At 58.3% G+C, this 13,784-nt stretch overlaps 2 protein-coding genes across 3 annotated transcripts; one reads left to right on the forward strand and one right to left on the reverse strand.

Moving 5' to 3' along the window:
* The first annotated feature begins 1,486 nt into the window (after window positions 1–1,486).
* CDK5 (cyclin dependent kinase 5) lies at window positions 1,487–5,604 on the forward strand. Its single transcript, XM_010999478.3, has 12 exons — window positions 1,487–1,614; window positions 2,282–2,370; window positions 2,462–2,529; window positions 2,668–2,728; window positions 2,826–2,882; window positions 3,576–3,671; window positions 3,813–3,887; window positions 4,048–4,144; window positions 4,328–4,397; window positions 4,971–5,031; window positions 5,145–5,225; window positions 5,326–5,604. Exons 1-12 carry the CDS (start codon window positions 1,578–1,580, stop codon window positions 5,410–5,412), a joined length of 879 nt encoding a protein of 292 aa, XP_010997780.1. The 5' UTR covers window positions 1,487–1,577; the 3' UTR covers window positions 5,413–5,604.
* Window positions 5,605–6,706: 1,102 nt separating this feature from the next.
* Window positions 6,707–10,394, reverse strand: ASIC3 (acid sensing ion channel subunit 3). Of its 2 annotated transcripts, none has more exons than XM_031454562.2 (11): window positions 9,861–10,394; window positions 9,013–9,163; window positions 8,689–8,816; window positions 8,326–8,527; window positions 8,171–8,227; window positions 7,916–8,063; window positions 7,561–7,652; window positions 7,390–7,469; window positions 7,216–7,287; window positions 6,990–7,048; window positions 6,707–6,874 (listed from the first exon to the last, which is right to left on the reverse strand). In XM_031454562.2, exons 1-11 carry the CDS (start codon window positions 10,392–10,394, stop codon window positions 6,796–6,798), a joined length of 1,602 nt encoding a protein of 533 aa, XP_031310422.1. In that variant the 3' UTR covers window positions 6,707–6,795. The 2 variants fall into 2 exon arrangements, with proteins under 2 accessions (XP_031310422.1, XP_031310421.1); XM_031454561.2 differs by having other exon boundaries at window positions 6,707–6,897.
* Between the last annotated feature and the right edge of the window lie 3,390 nt (window positions 10,395–13,784).

Below are 13,784 nucleotides of genomic sequence, written 5' to 3' on the forward strand. Positions count from 1 at the left end.
AAGGGGCCCGCCTCACACTGAGGATTCCAGGCAGGAAAACGGAGGCACAAAGATGATCAGGAAATTAGGGGCGGAGGAAGTTGAAATATAAATGCATCGGGGTCAAGATTCTCTCTCGCCCACCCGCGGCTCTCGCCTCCACCCTCAGTATCTCCAGCGCCTCCAAAACCCTGTCTTTGCCAGGAGGACAGTAGAGGGGGGCGATAAGGGTGATGGCGGCTGGAGGCTGGATGCCCATTACTCTGGGCTGACGTAGGCTTTCTGAACCGGGGAGCTTCTGCCTCGGAGAGATTCCCTCCGGTGACCTCCCTCCTCAAACCCTATTCATAGTCATCATCTGTCACTTAAAGATCTCTGTGCGTGCTTCTGGGTTTCTTAACTATAAATTCTTCTGGATAAGGAACATACGTTTTGCTTCTTTTCTTTAGTGTGCCACCGAGTGAGCACAATGTTGGGTATTCATAAAATGTTCAGATATAAACGAGTTAATTAACAAATGCTAGCACCAACTCTGGTTCTGGAGCTGAGGAGTGCTATTTGGGCAATTTTCATCAGTTCACACCCCTCAAGAATGCAATCATGAGACAATTAGAGAGCAGCCGTAAGAAAATCTATAATCAACTCCTTAAGGGATGAGGTCAAGGCTGCTTCAAGTGTAGCATCTGTCTGTGCTTCTGTCTGTTGATGGCGGTAACCAACCTGCTAGCCCTCAGCCACACCCTGGCTGACTCCACTGGGTCCAGGCTCTGTAGACTCATATGGGGGGGAAGAGAGGTACTCCTAGTGCTCCAGCCAACTTTCCTCGGACTATCAGAATGTAGCAAACGGCTGGAGTCGACAAACGGGGCCCAGAAGAGAATTCTCTGGCCTACGGTAAATCCGGTCTCTAATGGGGCACACCTGCCTCTTTCCAGCCCTGTGGTCAGCTGGTCCCTGTGAAGTCATCATCAGCAAGACATGGCTCAGAGCCATTCCCTAGCCAATCCTGAGGTTACCAGATGGCCTAGGGAGAGGCGGAAAGTCGCGATGAGATTTTCAGGAGGTCGTTGGAACTTCAACATCATCAACCAGGGTCAGGGCAGGGCCACCTGGACTCGTGATGCAGGCCGCCAAAACCCAAACCCTAGAAAGTGCCCCACCCCACCCCCACCTCCGCAGCATTCTGGAATATGTAGTCCCCGAGAGGCCTTTTTCAAAGAAGGTTGTAATCACTGAAAGGAACAGCACGAGCAGGGCACACTGGGAGCCGCGCGCGACGGCGGGGAGCCGGGGAAGCGGACACGCGGTGCTTCCTGGGATTTGAAGTCCAAGGTTTGCCTCCGCGGTCGAACAAGAGTCCCGGGAGGCGAGTGCTGCAGAGAGCCTGAGCGCAGCCTGCTGGGTGTTGTAGTCTTCGTGTTGTCTAAGGCCCTGGGCATTACAGGGAAACCTGGAGAGCTAGGACTACAAGCCCCAGAAGACCATGCGCAGGCAGGAGGGCGGGGCAGAGCCGGAGGCTGGGGTGCCGCCTCCTCTGCAACGCCGGGCCCGGAGTCTTAGAACCCAGGGCCCGCAAGGGTCCCCGCGCGGCGGCCGCGATGCAGAAATACGAGAAACTGGAGAAGATTGGGGAAGGTAATGGGGACCACGAGATGTTCCTGCAAGATCTTCTTCTGCAGACCCTTCATCATTCCTTGCAGCCCTGACTCCTCTACCGTCAGCAATACCCAGGGACCCCGATCTCAAGCTCTGGCGGCAACCCTGGCCCCAAGCTCAACACTCTGTGCAGACACCAATCCTACCCCTGTTAGCATTTTCCATAGACTCTCCCTCCCATCCTTAGCACTTCTTGTAGACCCACCTCCCGACCTCTGCACGCCCTGCGTTTCCTACCCCTATCCTCAGCACCACTTGCCCAGCGTCACCCACTGCCTAGCCTCAGTTCTCGCTGCAGACCTCAACCTCAACGTTCCTGCTGGCCCTTATTCCTCTTCCAGACCCTTGCTCACTATTTCCAGGCCCTCCAGAAGCACAGCCTCTATTATAGACCTCTTTACCCTGACAGCAGCAGCCTCTCCCTGTTGCACACACCCTTAAGCCATCTATCTGCAGGCCCCTTTCTGCCATATCCCCACTCCCCACAAAACTGTTCCATGCCGAGCCTACACCCTGAATCTCTTCCCTTACTCCTCCAGGCATCAGAAGTAACACATTCCCACACTGCCTGCTCTCCTGGCAGGGACTTCCTGGGTTGGGGAAGGGTGCCCCATCCTTTCTCTCACCCCTGACCTCCTTCCTCTAGGCACCTACGGAACAGTGTTCAAGGCAAAAAACCGAGAGACTCATGAGATTGTAGCTCTGAAACGGGTGAGGCTGGATGACGATGATGAGGTAGGACTGGGGCATTGGGACCAGGGAGGGGTGATGGGCCTAGGCTGGGTGGGATGTGACTGTTGCCCACCCGGTCCCCTCCAATGTGTAGGGAGTGCCAAGCTCAGCCCTTCGGGAAATCTGCCTACTCAAAGAGCTGAAGCACAAGAACATTGTCAGGTGTGTAGTTGGGTGGGGTCCTCCTTGCCTGTGTGGTCATTTGGAGGAGGTGGGGGCTTCAGAGATGGGCTGGGCTGATACCAGAATGTTAGGAGCAAACTTGTGGCCCTGATTGGCTCAGCTCTCCCTTCTCCCTAGGCTCCATGACGTCCTGCATAGCGACAAGAAGCTGACTTTGGTTTTTGAGTTCTGTGACCAGGTGAAGAGGGGCTCGAGGGACAGCAGCCTTGGGAGGGTATAGGGACCCAGACTGAGGTTAAACGCTGTCCCATTCCTCCACCACCATCCCTTTTTAGGACCTGAAGAAGTATTTCGACAGCTGCAATGGTGACCTAGATCCTGAAATTGTGAAGGTGAGGGAACTGGCATCCTGGGAGCTCCTTGAGGATGGGATTGGAGTCTATATTCAGTGAACGTGCTTGCTGAGTGCCGAGTTCTGGGGCCCATCCGGGGCGTAGGAGAAGGAGAATACCCTGTTACTACCTCCATCGTAGAGGGCATTTTCTTGTGATCTCTTTGACCTGACAGTAACACTCTGATGTCAGTGATATGGTTTACATTTGAGAAGTGGGAAGATGAGGTTCCAAGAGATACATTCATTCATTCCACAAATACTTACTGAATGCTTTGCTGTGTGTCAGGCACAGTTCTAGGTCCAAGACTAAGTGCCTTGTCCCAGGTTCCTGGGGAAACAAGTGCTGAATAATAATACAGCACGATATATATATATATTGATGGTTATGATGTACGCGTTTAAATGAGGCCAGGAAGGGGAGAGATCAGTGTAGGCTGGAAAGGGAGGAAGGCCCACTACGCTGTCAATTTCAGAAAGTGGGGACCAGGGTCCCCATCACCGTTCATTTTGAATACTCAGCACAGTACAGAGTAGGTCCTCATTAGTGAAGGAAGGATGTCATGCGAGCCTGGTGCTGAAAGCCCGGGGAGGTTTCAGGGCAAAGCAGAGGGTGAAGAGGGGCACGTGCTCCATTGCTGGGCGAGCTTCCTATCAAGAGGGTCTGATGACCTCCTCCCTGCCCCTCCCCCAGTCGTTCCTCTTCCAGCTGCTAAAAGGCCTGGGATTCTGTCACAGCCGCAACGTGCTACACAGAGACCTGAAGCCTCAGAACCTGCTCATAAACAGGGTACCTCTCTGGGAGAGGGCCGGACATCTGGGCTGGCACGGAATGAGGAGCGGGGCGGGAGGGTGGGAGCTCGGGGCCTGAGCGCGTGGCCTGCCCCGAGGCTGTTGAAAAGCCCCTCCACGCCCCTTCCCGTGCCCTCAGAACGGGGAGCTGAAATTGGCTGATTTTGGCTTGGCTCGAGCCTTTGGGATCCCTGTTCGCTGTTACTCAGCTGAGGTGAGTGGCGGGATGGCACTTGGGGATGAGGGAGGGAGTCCCCAAGGAGTGTCTCTCAACTCCTATTCCAGGACCCCAAACATTATTTTCCTCTCCTCTCTGAGCTCTTTCCTCCCCAGCCCACTAACTGGGGGGTCCCCATGGGTGGGGTCTTCTCCAGGTGGTCACGCTGTGGTACCGCCCACCGGATGTCCTCTTCGGAGCCAAGCTGTACTCCACGTCCATTGACATGTGGTCAGCTGGCTGCATCTTCGCAGGTGACATGCTGGGGTCTGCAGAGGCACTCTCTCTCCCATTTAAGTGGACAGATGGGGTCTGGAGAGTCCCCTCTGGGGAAGGGAGTGGGGCCCCTGGGATGGGGATGGAAGGCACAGGCAGTGCCGTGGGTGAGAGGGGTTATTCCTGCGTCACCTCCCCTCGTCCCCCCGCCTCTCACCCAGAGCTGGCCAACGCGGGACGGCCTCTCTTTCCTGGCAACGACGTAGATGACCAGTTGAAGAGGATCTTCCGATATCCTTCCATCTCCCTTCATCTCATGCCCTCAGGAAGGGGAGTAGGCAGCCACGGAGCTTAGAGTGCAGGGAGGGAGGGCTGTGATGGGCTGGGTCAGAACTGGGGGTGCCTGGGGATTTCTCTTGAGGGCAGAGGGTAGTAGACACCCTGGTTGTCACCGGGCAGGGCAGGCGCATGGTTCTGGCTGGAGAGTGTGTGGCCTGTAGATCAGGAGGGCTTCTTGGAGGAGGAAGCCAAGTGCATACTCCTCCAGCTAAGAGCTGCCGAACAAGGACAAAGGAGCCGAAAGGAACAGGAGGATGATAAGTGAAGTAGGGGAGGGCTGACTGCTTCATTAGGACCACAGACATCAGGTCTTGGGTCAGGGTTTGGGTCAAAGTAGTTAACGTCTATAAAGCACCTGGCCCGCCGAAAACAGCACACAGGTGGGACTGAGGATGAGCATCGCAGGTGTGGGGGGCAGCTTCCATCATGAGCTGGGGGATAAAGTGAGGAGGGTGGGGAACCCGGGAGGGGAAGAGCCCCTCACCTGCCCCTTTGCACCTGAGTGATCCTTGACCCTGTGGACACGCTGCTGGGGACACCAACCGAGGAGCAGTGGCCCGCCATGACCAAGCTGCCAGACTATAAGGTGTGATGGGGAATGGGGGGTCGGGGTTCACCTCTGGCCCCCCCCCTTACTTCATGTCCCTAGCAGCCTCCCTGCCCCCACAGCCCTAGTCTGAGTCTCCCTGTCCCCTACAGCCCTACCCAATGTACCCGGCCACAACGTCCCTGGTGAATGTTGTACCCAAGCTCAACGCCACAGGGAGGGACCTGCTGCAGGTGACCAAGGGCAGGGTCGAGGGTGGGCACTAGTCGGGAGGGACTGGGGGAGTGCGAGGCTCTGGGCCTGAACCTGCTGCCCCTTCTTCTGTGCTTCCAGAACCTCCTAAAGTGTAACCCCGTCCAGCGCATCTCAGCAGAAGAGGCCCTGCAGCACCCCTACTTCTCCGACTTCTGCCCTCCCTAGGCTCCAGCCTCGGCCACCAGGCTGGGGCCTGGCCTATTTAAGCCCCCTCTAGGGAGGGGAGGAAAGGCAGGGATGCACGGTGTGCTGAGCTCCAGCTGTGCTGGGCCCGGCCAGGATGGAGGTGCCCTCACCCGTGTTCTTCACGCCCTCCATGGACTTTATTTAATTTCATAAATTGGCTCCTTTCCCACAGTCTGGCTGATGTGGTAAAGCGGCTTGGGGGTGGGGCCTGGGTCGGGGAGTCTCTGCTCCGTCTCCTCTCCCTCTGCAGCCCTGCTTCCAGTCCAAACACAACCCAACTGTCTGGTCCTGACTCGGCCACTCTAAGTGATGGGGTGGAGGGTGGAGGGTGGAGGCTCTGACCCTTACCCCTTATGGTCTGGGCTCAGGGGCAGTGCTGTCCCCACACATGTGCCTGTGCACTCATGCATGTCCCTTTCTCCTCTGCCCAGGAGGGCGGGTCCTGAGGGGTTAGACCACCAGTGTCTGAGAGCAGCGATGGGCTTCCACCAGAATGAGGAGAAAAGAGCCAGGCCTTTTTTTTGTGGTTCTCCTTATCCCACATGTACCTGCCCCACCTCTTCCCTCTTCATCCCCCTACACCTGAGCCTGCAGGAGAGACCCAAAGATGTGGGTAGGAACACCCCCTCCCCTGTTCCCTTACTTGTCCTTTTCCAATATTTAGGATGCAGAGAAAGAGCAGGAAAGTGGGCCATGGCTGGGCCTGGATGTGTCCTTACTGGCAGGAGTGGGAAGGGAATGCCTCCTCTCCCCGTCTCAGGCTGGGGCCTTCTCTTGCAGAGAGGCTGGGGAAGCAAGACTGGTTCCCATGTAGAGGGGTGGGCAAGCTGGTGCTTGGTCCCAAATGTGAGAAAAAGAGTCATGATCTCCTAAGACAGGACCACAGCTTGTGTTCTTGGAAGTGGGCTAGTGCCCCTGTTTTCTCCCCGCCTGCTCCCCCAAGTCTTCCTGGCTCTGGATCAGATTCTTCCTCCAGCTCTTCCCTTGTAGGACCCCCAACGTGATTGTCCTACCACTGCCTCCTCCCTGCCTTCACGCCTGGCTCTGAGCTCCGCTCTCTCTGAGATGCCGGTTTGACAGATTCATTCACACTGAGGTCCACTGACTGCATGCCCTCTTACTACTCTTCTCTCAAAGACAGATTTCTGCTGGCTGGCATTTCAGGCATCACATCGCTGGATGATGGCTGGCAGAGGCCTTGTGCCTGAGCAGGGTTGACTTTGGCCGGGCTAGCCTGCCTGTAAGAGGGACAGCTGAGGCTGATGTACTAGAACTTTATTTGGGATGAAGAGAGCAAAGACGCGTGCAAGCTGGCCGCATCCTGGATGTTGGGGTGGGGCCCCGAAGATTCAGACATCCAGTCTAGAGCCGGGTGACGAGATAGCAGGTGCGGTGGGAGGCAGAGAGAGTCTTGGTGACAGCACAGGGAGTGGTGGGAGGCCTGGTGAGACACAGACCACAGCACTGGGACACAGCCCTGCTCCTGCCCCTGTCCTCCCAGACCTAAACTTCACCCTCTGGTTGGGACCTTGACTTTAGGGGGCATTTCTTGTTACCTGGGGCCCAGGCTGAGGTGGGGAACTTGGGTTCGATGGCTGCCCAGCCCTTCCTGAAGCTGTGGGAAGAGGGAGAGGGTCAGAGGTGGGGAGAGACTAGCCAAGGAAACTGTGCCCTCCCCCACCACTTTTTTTCTCAGCTGGGTAGGAATGGTGGTCTACGCTTCAGGGGGAGGGGCTGAGCACCCACAGTGGAGATGGCAGGGCAGAAGGAGGGGGCTGTTACCAGATTGGTGCTGGAGTGTCTTTGGGAGCGCTTCTGGTTCCAGAAGTATCCCAGGACTCTGTCCCGGAACACCTGGGGGTGAGCAGTGGTGGAGGTGGCCAGTGCATGCCTTCCCCCTGGATCCTGTGGCTTGATTCTGCCCACCTCTCACCCTAGGCTGGGACCCAGGCCCACCTCACAGAGGAAGTCCAAGATCTCAAGGATAGTGAGCAGGCTGGCCCCAATGAACAGCCCCATCTGGCCGCCAATGTCACCTGCGGAGACAGGGTCACCTGTCAGCTCACAGGTGCTTTCTGTCCACACCTCCCTAGACTGCAGGGTGCACACACACACACACATACACACCAAGCAGGGCAGACACTTCATAGGCCTTTTTCTGCTCCACCGTCTCATAGTTGAGGGCTTCAAAGAAGATGTCCAGCACCAGCACATTCTCCCTGGAGGAAGAGAGTCCGAGAGCGTTTGCCTAGTGCCAGCTGCCTGCAGGAACAGGTGCCCTGTTCTCTGGTCCATTCATGAGCTCCGGGGAGGGGTGTCACCATCCCCCTTTTCAGAAGAGACGTCAGAGATGTTAAGCAGCTTGCCCAGAGTCCCTGAGCCCCGTGAAAATGGACAGACTGGTGTCCCACCTGGGTAGTGAATGGAGGCTGGACCCAGAGGAGGGTGCCTGCCCGGCCCCCGGCCCCCCGACCCGGCTCACGCGATGTAGGCCTCGCTGCGGTTATGTTTCTGGGCCAGGTAGCGGGCGGAGGCGCGGCTGGGGATCCGCACCATGGAGAGCTCCTTGGCATAGCGCGTGCTGGCGCAGGGGCTGGGGCAGGTGCACGCGTCCTTCCGCAGCATGGCGTCTGCAGGCCACAGGCGCCCGGTCAAGGCTGCACGCCCTGCGGGGTCGGGGTTGGGGTCGCGGGCCGAGCGGATTGGGGACAGGATGCTGGGGAGGCTTGCTGCTTACCCAGCACTGGGTTGGCACAGTCCTTATACTGCTGGGGGCTGCACACTGGTGCACCGCCTGGGGCGGGGAGCAGAGGAGACAGCTTCAGCAGTGGACCCCCAGGCCTCTCCACCCTCACCCCTGGCCCTCTTCCTCTGCTGCTCCCAGCCCCTTACCAGGCATGTGCATCATTCGGCAGCCGCACTTACGAGCCACATAGCGTGTCTCGCAGGCCAGGCGACACCCCATTAGACTATATGGAGGGCTGGGGCCTGGGCTGGGACTGGAGGGACCCAGAGGACCAGAGAGTTCTAGCTCAAAGTCAGGGTCCAGAGGTACAGAGCTGCAATCGCCCCAGGGCGGCGGCAGGAAGCTCAGCTGTAGAGGGATGTGTTAAGGAGGCTCTGGGAGAAGTGTGGACCTGGGGAGGATGTGAGGTCACTGGAACAGGTCTGAGGAGCTGGCGGTTGGGGTCTAAGGTGGTGTGGGCTGAGGAGGGGTTTGGGAGCCTGGGGCTTGGGAGGCACCAGTGAGGATACTTGCTGCTTCTGGCAGGACACAAAAGTCTGGTAGCCAGGGGCTGCCCCGAAGCCCAGCTGGTCAATGAGTGGCGGCTCCTCCTGGCTGTGGATCTGTACTCGGACCCCCACCTCAAATGGGGTCTCCTCTGCAGTGGAAGTGGGACTCTGAGGCCCGAGTCCCAGGAGACCCTCTGCTGCAGCCCCTTTTCCCTAGGACTGTGACCAGCTAACCCCACTTTCTCCTCACAAGGAAGGACAGCCTTTGGGGGCCCTCACCACCCCCCCTCCTTCCCAGAGCCACCCGAGCTGTGCACCCCCAGCCTCACACGTGTGCTCCCATACCCATGTCCCTCCACACGGGCAGATACTCATCCTGCTGCACGTCCAGCATGATCTCCAGCCCGTTCCCCATGCCGCCCTTGGGAGTGGTGAGAAGCTCTGCCCCCTCGGCGCCGGAGTTAAAGGTGTAGCACTGTCCCATCCGGGTGAAGATCTGGGGGTGGAAAGACAGATGACAAGTCTCACCTGGGAACAAGGAGCCCCGCCAGCTCTTTCCCCTGAGCCAACACAAGGACCGTGGGACATTTTCCCTCCCCATCCTCTATTTGGTTCTCTTCTTTGAACACTGGAGTCCACCTCTTACTGCCCCCGACCCTCCCTCTTACAGGTACATGTATTAGGACCCTCATGGGCTCCCATCACTCAATTCCTCCCCTCCACTCCCAGCCCAGGGCACAGCCTATAGGCCAAGCGTTTCTTCGGAGACAGGTGTAAAAGGATGAAGGTCCCAGTTACCATCTTCCAGGTCTGGCCAAATGTTGAGGAAGCAGACAAGCCCCTTCCCCCTGGCAGAGAGGGGTCTCCTGCCCTAGAACACCAGCTTCCCCCCACACCCCAAAAGCAGGGTCTCTACAGACTAGACCTTGGGCCCAGAGCCAGCCTGGGTGAGTGCCCCTTGCTGGGAGGTGCAACCTTGCACACTGCCATCCAGCTGAGTGGCAGGGCGGGGCCGAAGGAGGACAGCTTCCTGGGCTGAACAGAAAGGCCGTGGGAGGTCATGGCCTGACTGGGAAGGAAAGGACCCAACAGCACAGGTGTTAAGGTTCCCTGGCTTTGAGGGAGCCTGGGCCAGCAAGACCTGGGATTGTGGGTCCCAGGTCCCCGGCTGGAGAGATCGGTGGCCAGCTCACCGTGGTGAAGTTCTCTGGCCCGCATGGCCAGCCGCGGTAGCGACAGTCCAGCAGCATGTCCTCGAGGGCATGCCCGGCCCGGGCATAGAGCCGGGCCAGGTCGAAGGTGGGGCTGGGCATGAAGCCGGGCGGCGTGGGGGGCCGGCCCAGGGCGCGCAGGTAGGCGGCGTGCTCTGTGGGGTCCAGGCCCAGCAGCACTGGCCCGGCCCAGTGCAGGTCGTTGGGTGTGAGGCGTGAGCGGCGCAGCGGGTTGATGTTGCACAGGGTGACGGCTGGGAAGGTGAGCCGGTGGCTCTCGCGCTCCTCCAGGGCCGTCTCGTGGTGGAACTCCCTGTAGTAGCACACCCTCTCCGCCACCTGGTAGAGGAAGGTGGCCAGCGACAGGAGAATGGCTGCAGCCCACAGCCCCCGGCGCAGGGTCAGGCCCCCCGGGCCAAAGACGTGGCCCAGCCCGTGCATCGTGCAGCTGCTGGCAAACACGCAGATGTCCGAGGCAGGCCGCTGGGCCTCCTCCGGCCCTGAGGGGGGCTTCATGGCTGGAGCCCCGGGTGGGGGACTGGGAGGGCTGGGAGACCAGGATACAGGGGCTTAGGAGGAGGAGAGAGGGTGGGTCGGAGGACTAGGGCTGAGCAGGGGATTTGGAGGGTCAGGCAGGGGTCACTGCAGGTGTGAGGCAAGGAGAGGAGAGGGCGGAGAGGTGGGGAGGCACTGGCCTGGCGAGACTGGCTGTGGCAGCCTAGTGGGTCCCACTTGACCTCCTCCAGGACCGGGCTGTGGCTCAGCTGGGTGCGGCGCTGGGTGTGAGCGCTCCGCAGCAGAGATCAGGTAGGGTGCAGCCGATGTGGCCAGCGGGGCCTCTCTGCTGGAGGCTGCTCTGCTGAGCCTGAGCTGCCGCAGAGGATTGGGTTTCAGCTGTGAGGGGGCAAGGGGGCCGGCAGAGCAGTCCGGGGGGGGGGGGCGGGGGAGGTCCCTGGGGCCCCAGGCTGAGCCATTAGTGCAGTGTGGGGGGGCTGTGGCTGTGGAGACCAGAGGCGCCAGCAGGAAACCACAGCAATCTTGGGGAGGGCTTGAGGGGAGCCCAGACATAAGCTGGGGCTGGGGGTGCCCTCAGGGCCCCCTAGGTTCCCAACTACAGCCCCTGTATGTCAGGCCCGAGGGTCAGTCGCTGACCCTTGGCCCAGCCCCCGCCCCCAACCTCACTCGGGATCACTTGCTCTTTCACAAGAGCGAAGCTGGCTCGTGACCAGGCTGGAAAGTGTGGGAAGTTTGGCATCAACAGCCAGCTCTTCTTTCTGAGCCCCTAGCATCCCAGCCTCCATTACAGACAGATTCTTCAGGCCCCATGTCCAGCGGTGGTGTCTCTAGTGACCCTCTTTCCCACCTCCCCATGCTCAGGCCCTCCGGTCTTGGAGGCTGGCCTCTGCCACAGTGACGGTGGGCTCACCTACCACCCTCCAGCTATAACATGGGTGCCCACGTGCAACCGCCCCATGTAACATGAATGTCCTATGATCTCATATCTTTTTTCACTTAACAGCATATTCCAGGGATCACGTGGTATCCAGTACCTGGGATGCTTCCCCATGTTTTAAATGGTTCAGTACCATTTCATTTATGTGGAAGTACCATCGTTTATATAACTGCACCCCTATGGATGGACATTGGGGATTTCCAGTCTTCCATTACAAACAGTGGTGCTCTCAATACCGTTGCACAGACGTAAACTCCCAGAAATAGAGCTGCTGGGTCAAGAAGAGGGAACTGCACAGGGAATTTGATAGAGACCACAAAATTCCCCATCCTAGGGGCTACCCCACTTTGCACTCCCATCAGTAATCGGGGTATGCCTGTTTTGCACTTGGACTTCTCTAAAGTAAGAGACACGGTGCCCCTGAACAAGCTGGAGGGCTCTGGGCCACAGTGCCTAGCACGGTGAGGCAACGCTGGCCTGGAGAGGGCAGAGCCGGGGTACTTGACTGAAGATGGCTCAGATGTTCCGGAGGAGACGATGGGTTGGGCAGGGGGAGGACCCTCAGCGGTTGGAGCAGACACCTCCAGAAAGCAGAGCTGCCGCCTACAAGGTTAGTGCCAACTGGCCTGACGTGGGACTCGGGTATCTTGCTGATCCAATGTACAGGGCACAGTGGGCAGCTGAGGGTGGTAGCTGTCATGGACAATCAGGACTGCTTGTCAGGGTAAAGCCCTGTGTTTTTGGTTAAACACTGACCTGCCCCTGTGGACCTGGGAGATGCTACACTGCAACCTGAGATAAAGCAGGTTTATTTCCACTAATTCATTTACTGAAATTTATTTCTAATCTATCTCCTTCCACAAAGAATTTGAGGTTAAGGGTTCATGTTGGCGGGCTCTTGGCAGTTGAGTGGAGGGGACGACATAGTTCACAAGCCGAACTTGATGACACTGTGCTGCTGTGGCCGCCTGGCCTCCTGTCCATCCTCCCGATGAGACCACAGGTTCCACGGGGGCAGGGATCATCCCCTGCGCAGGCGCGGTGCACCTGGTAGGTACTTAATGAACACATCTTGAAGGCGTGAATGACAGGGTTTATTGCAGCTGTCACCAGCTTCTGAGGCTGTAGCACTGTGAGTTTTAAGTACCTTACTTCAGATTGTTTAAATTCTTAAAACAAGCTCTCAGAATTAAGTACAGCTGGGTTTATGATCTGCGTGGAATTCCTACAGGAGCCAAGGTCGAGGTTAAGGCCACACAGCAAGCGTGCGGCTGACCGCAGGGCCTTACAGCTCAGGGCTTGCCATAGATCTCACTACATCCCTAAAGGGGGTGCAGGATTTGGAAAGGCTGCCCTGAAGAGGTAAGGAGAGACCTAGGAGCTGGTGTCAGAAGGTGTCTCGGGAGGTTGGAGGCTGTGGCTGGTGCTGGTAGAGCAGGAGGTGGCCTCCGCTGGCTCTCCCTTGAAGGAGGGGCCAGGGCAGGCCAGTGTGGACTTGGCCGGTAAGTTGAGGCCTGCCCTTGACTGCCCTCACTAGGGGGGGCGTTGAGTGGCAAAGCAACCCAGAGCTGCTTCCTGGGCTGAGCTGGCCCTGGAGTACAACCTCTCATCACCAAGAAGGCAAGGTGTCAAACCAGGGTGGCTTCGGCCCTGGGATAATTCCAGTGTTTTGTCCCTAAAATAGCGTCTGGTCCTAAACCACATGCAGAAGAGACTGTGGGAACTCTCAACCTTGGTTCCTGCACTCACACCTGAGCCGCTGCCACCTATTCCAGGCTGGCCTCCAGTTGCAGCTGCCCCAGCGTGTCCCATACATTGCTGCTGCCCCCCAAAACATGGCATCGCCCTTCTATGCCACAGGATAAACCCAAAAGGGCAGCACAGGCAACCCCTCTTCCTCATGCCAGGGCGCGGACTCAGTGGAGTCCCCAACCTGGACATGGCTGTGACGGGGGGAGGGTTCCTGGTGGTAAGTGACATGAGCAGAATCAAGGCAGGGGGTGGTTACCAGTTCTGGGAGTCGACCGTGGCTGGTGGGAAATCCTGGCTGCTCCTAGGTCCCCAGAAACTGACCGGAGTCCAGCCCCACCCCATTAGCTTTGGCGCCACGGGCCCGTGCTACCTCAGAGGTTGGCCCATCCTCTTTCAAGGTGAGGTTCTGGTCCCACCTGCTCCAGGGAACCTCCATGACCACCAGGGAGGCTGGCCTGGCAGTGACCCCTCTTGGTTGTGGACTGATTTTGGATTTTGTCAGCCCGAGGAGCTTAGCATCAGCTGCTCCTTAGTGGTTTGGCGACTTTTAGCACTGAATGTCCCCCCATGGCTGGAGTTTAGGGTGTGTGTCCTCCTCTGTCCCCTTCAGAGGTAAGTGTCCTCACATGGGGCAGGGAGGGTGGTTCCCAATCTCTGCAGGGGACAGACTTGAGATGCACAGGGCTGGGGCAGTGGTGAGA

Source organism: Camelus dromedarius, chromosome 7 (genome assembly GCF_036321535.1).
Source record: "Camelus dromedarius isolate mCamDro1 chromosome 7, mCamDro1.pat, whole genome shotgun sequence".
Taxonomy (NCBI): Eukaryota; Metazoa; Chordata; class Mammalia; order Artiodactyla; family Camelidae; genus Camelus; species Camelus dromedarius.

Coding starts and splice junctions, on each gene's coding strand:
- ASIC3 (XM_031454561.2), bottom strand. CDS start 10,394: ATGAAGCCCCCCTCAGGGCCGGAGGAGGCCCAGCGGCCTGCCTCGGAC. Junction 7,653..7,915: donor CGCAGCGAGGCCTACATCGC/GTGAGCCGGGTC, acceptor CTCTTCCTCCAG/GGAGAATGTGCTGGTGCTGG. Junction 7,049..7,215: donor GACACTCCAGCACCAATCTG/GTAACAGCCCCC, acceptor CTCTTCCCACAG/CTTCAGGAAGGGCTGGGCAG.
- CDK5 (XM_010999478.3), top strand. CDS start 1,578: ATGCAGAAATACGAGAAACTGGAGAAGATTGGGGAAG. Junction 4,145..4,327: donor AGCTGGCTGCATCTTCGCAG/GTGACATGCTGG, acceptor CCTCTCACCCAG/AGCTGGCCAACGCGGGACGG. Junction 4,398..4,970: donor CAGTTGAAGAGGATCTTCCG/ATATCCTTCCAT, acceptor CCCTGTGGACAC/GCTGCTGGGGACACCAACCG.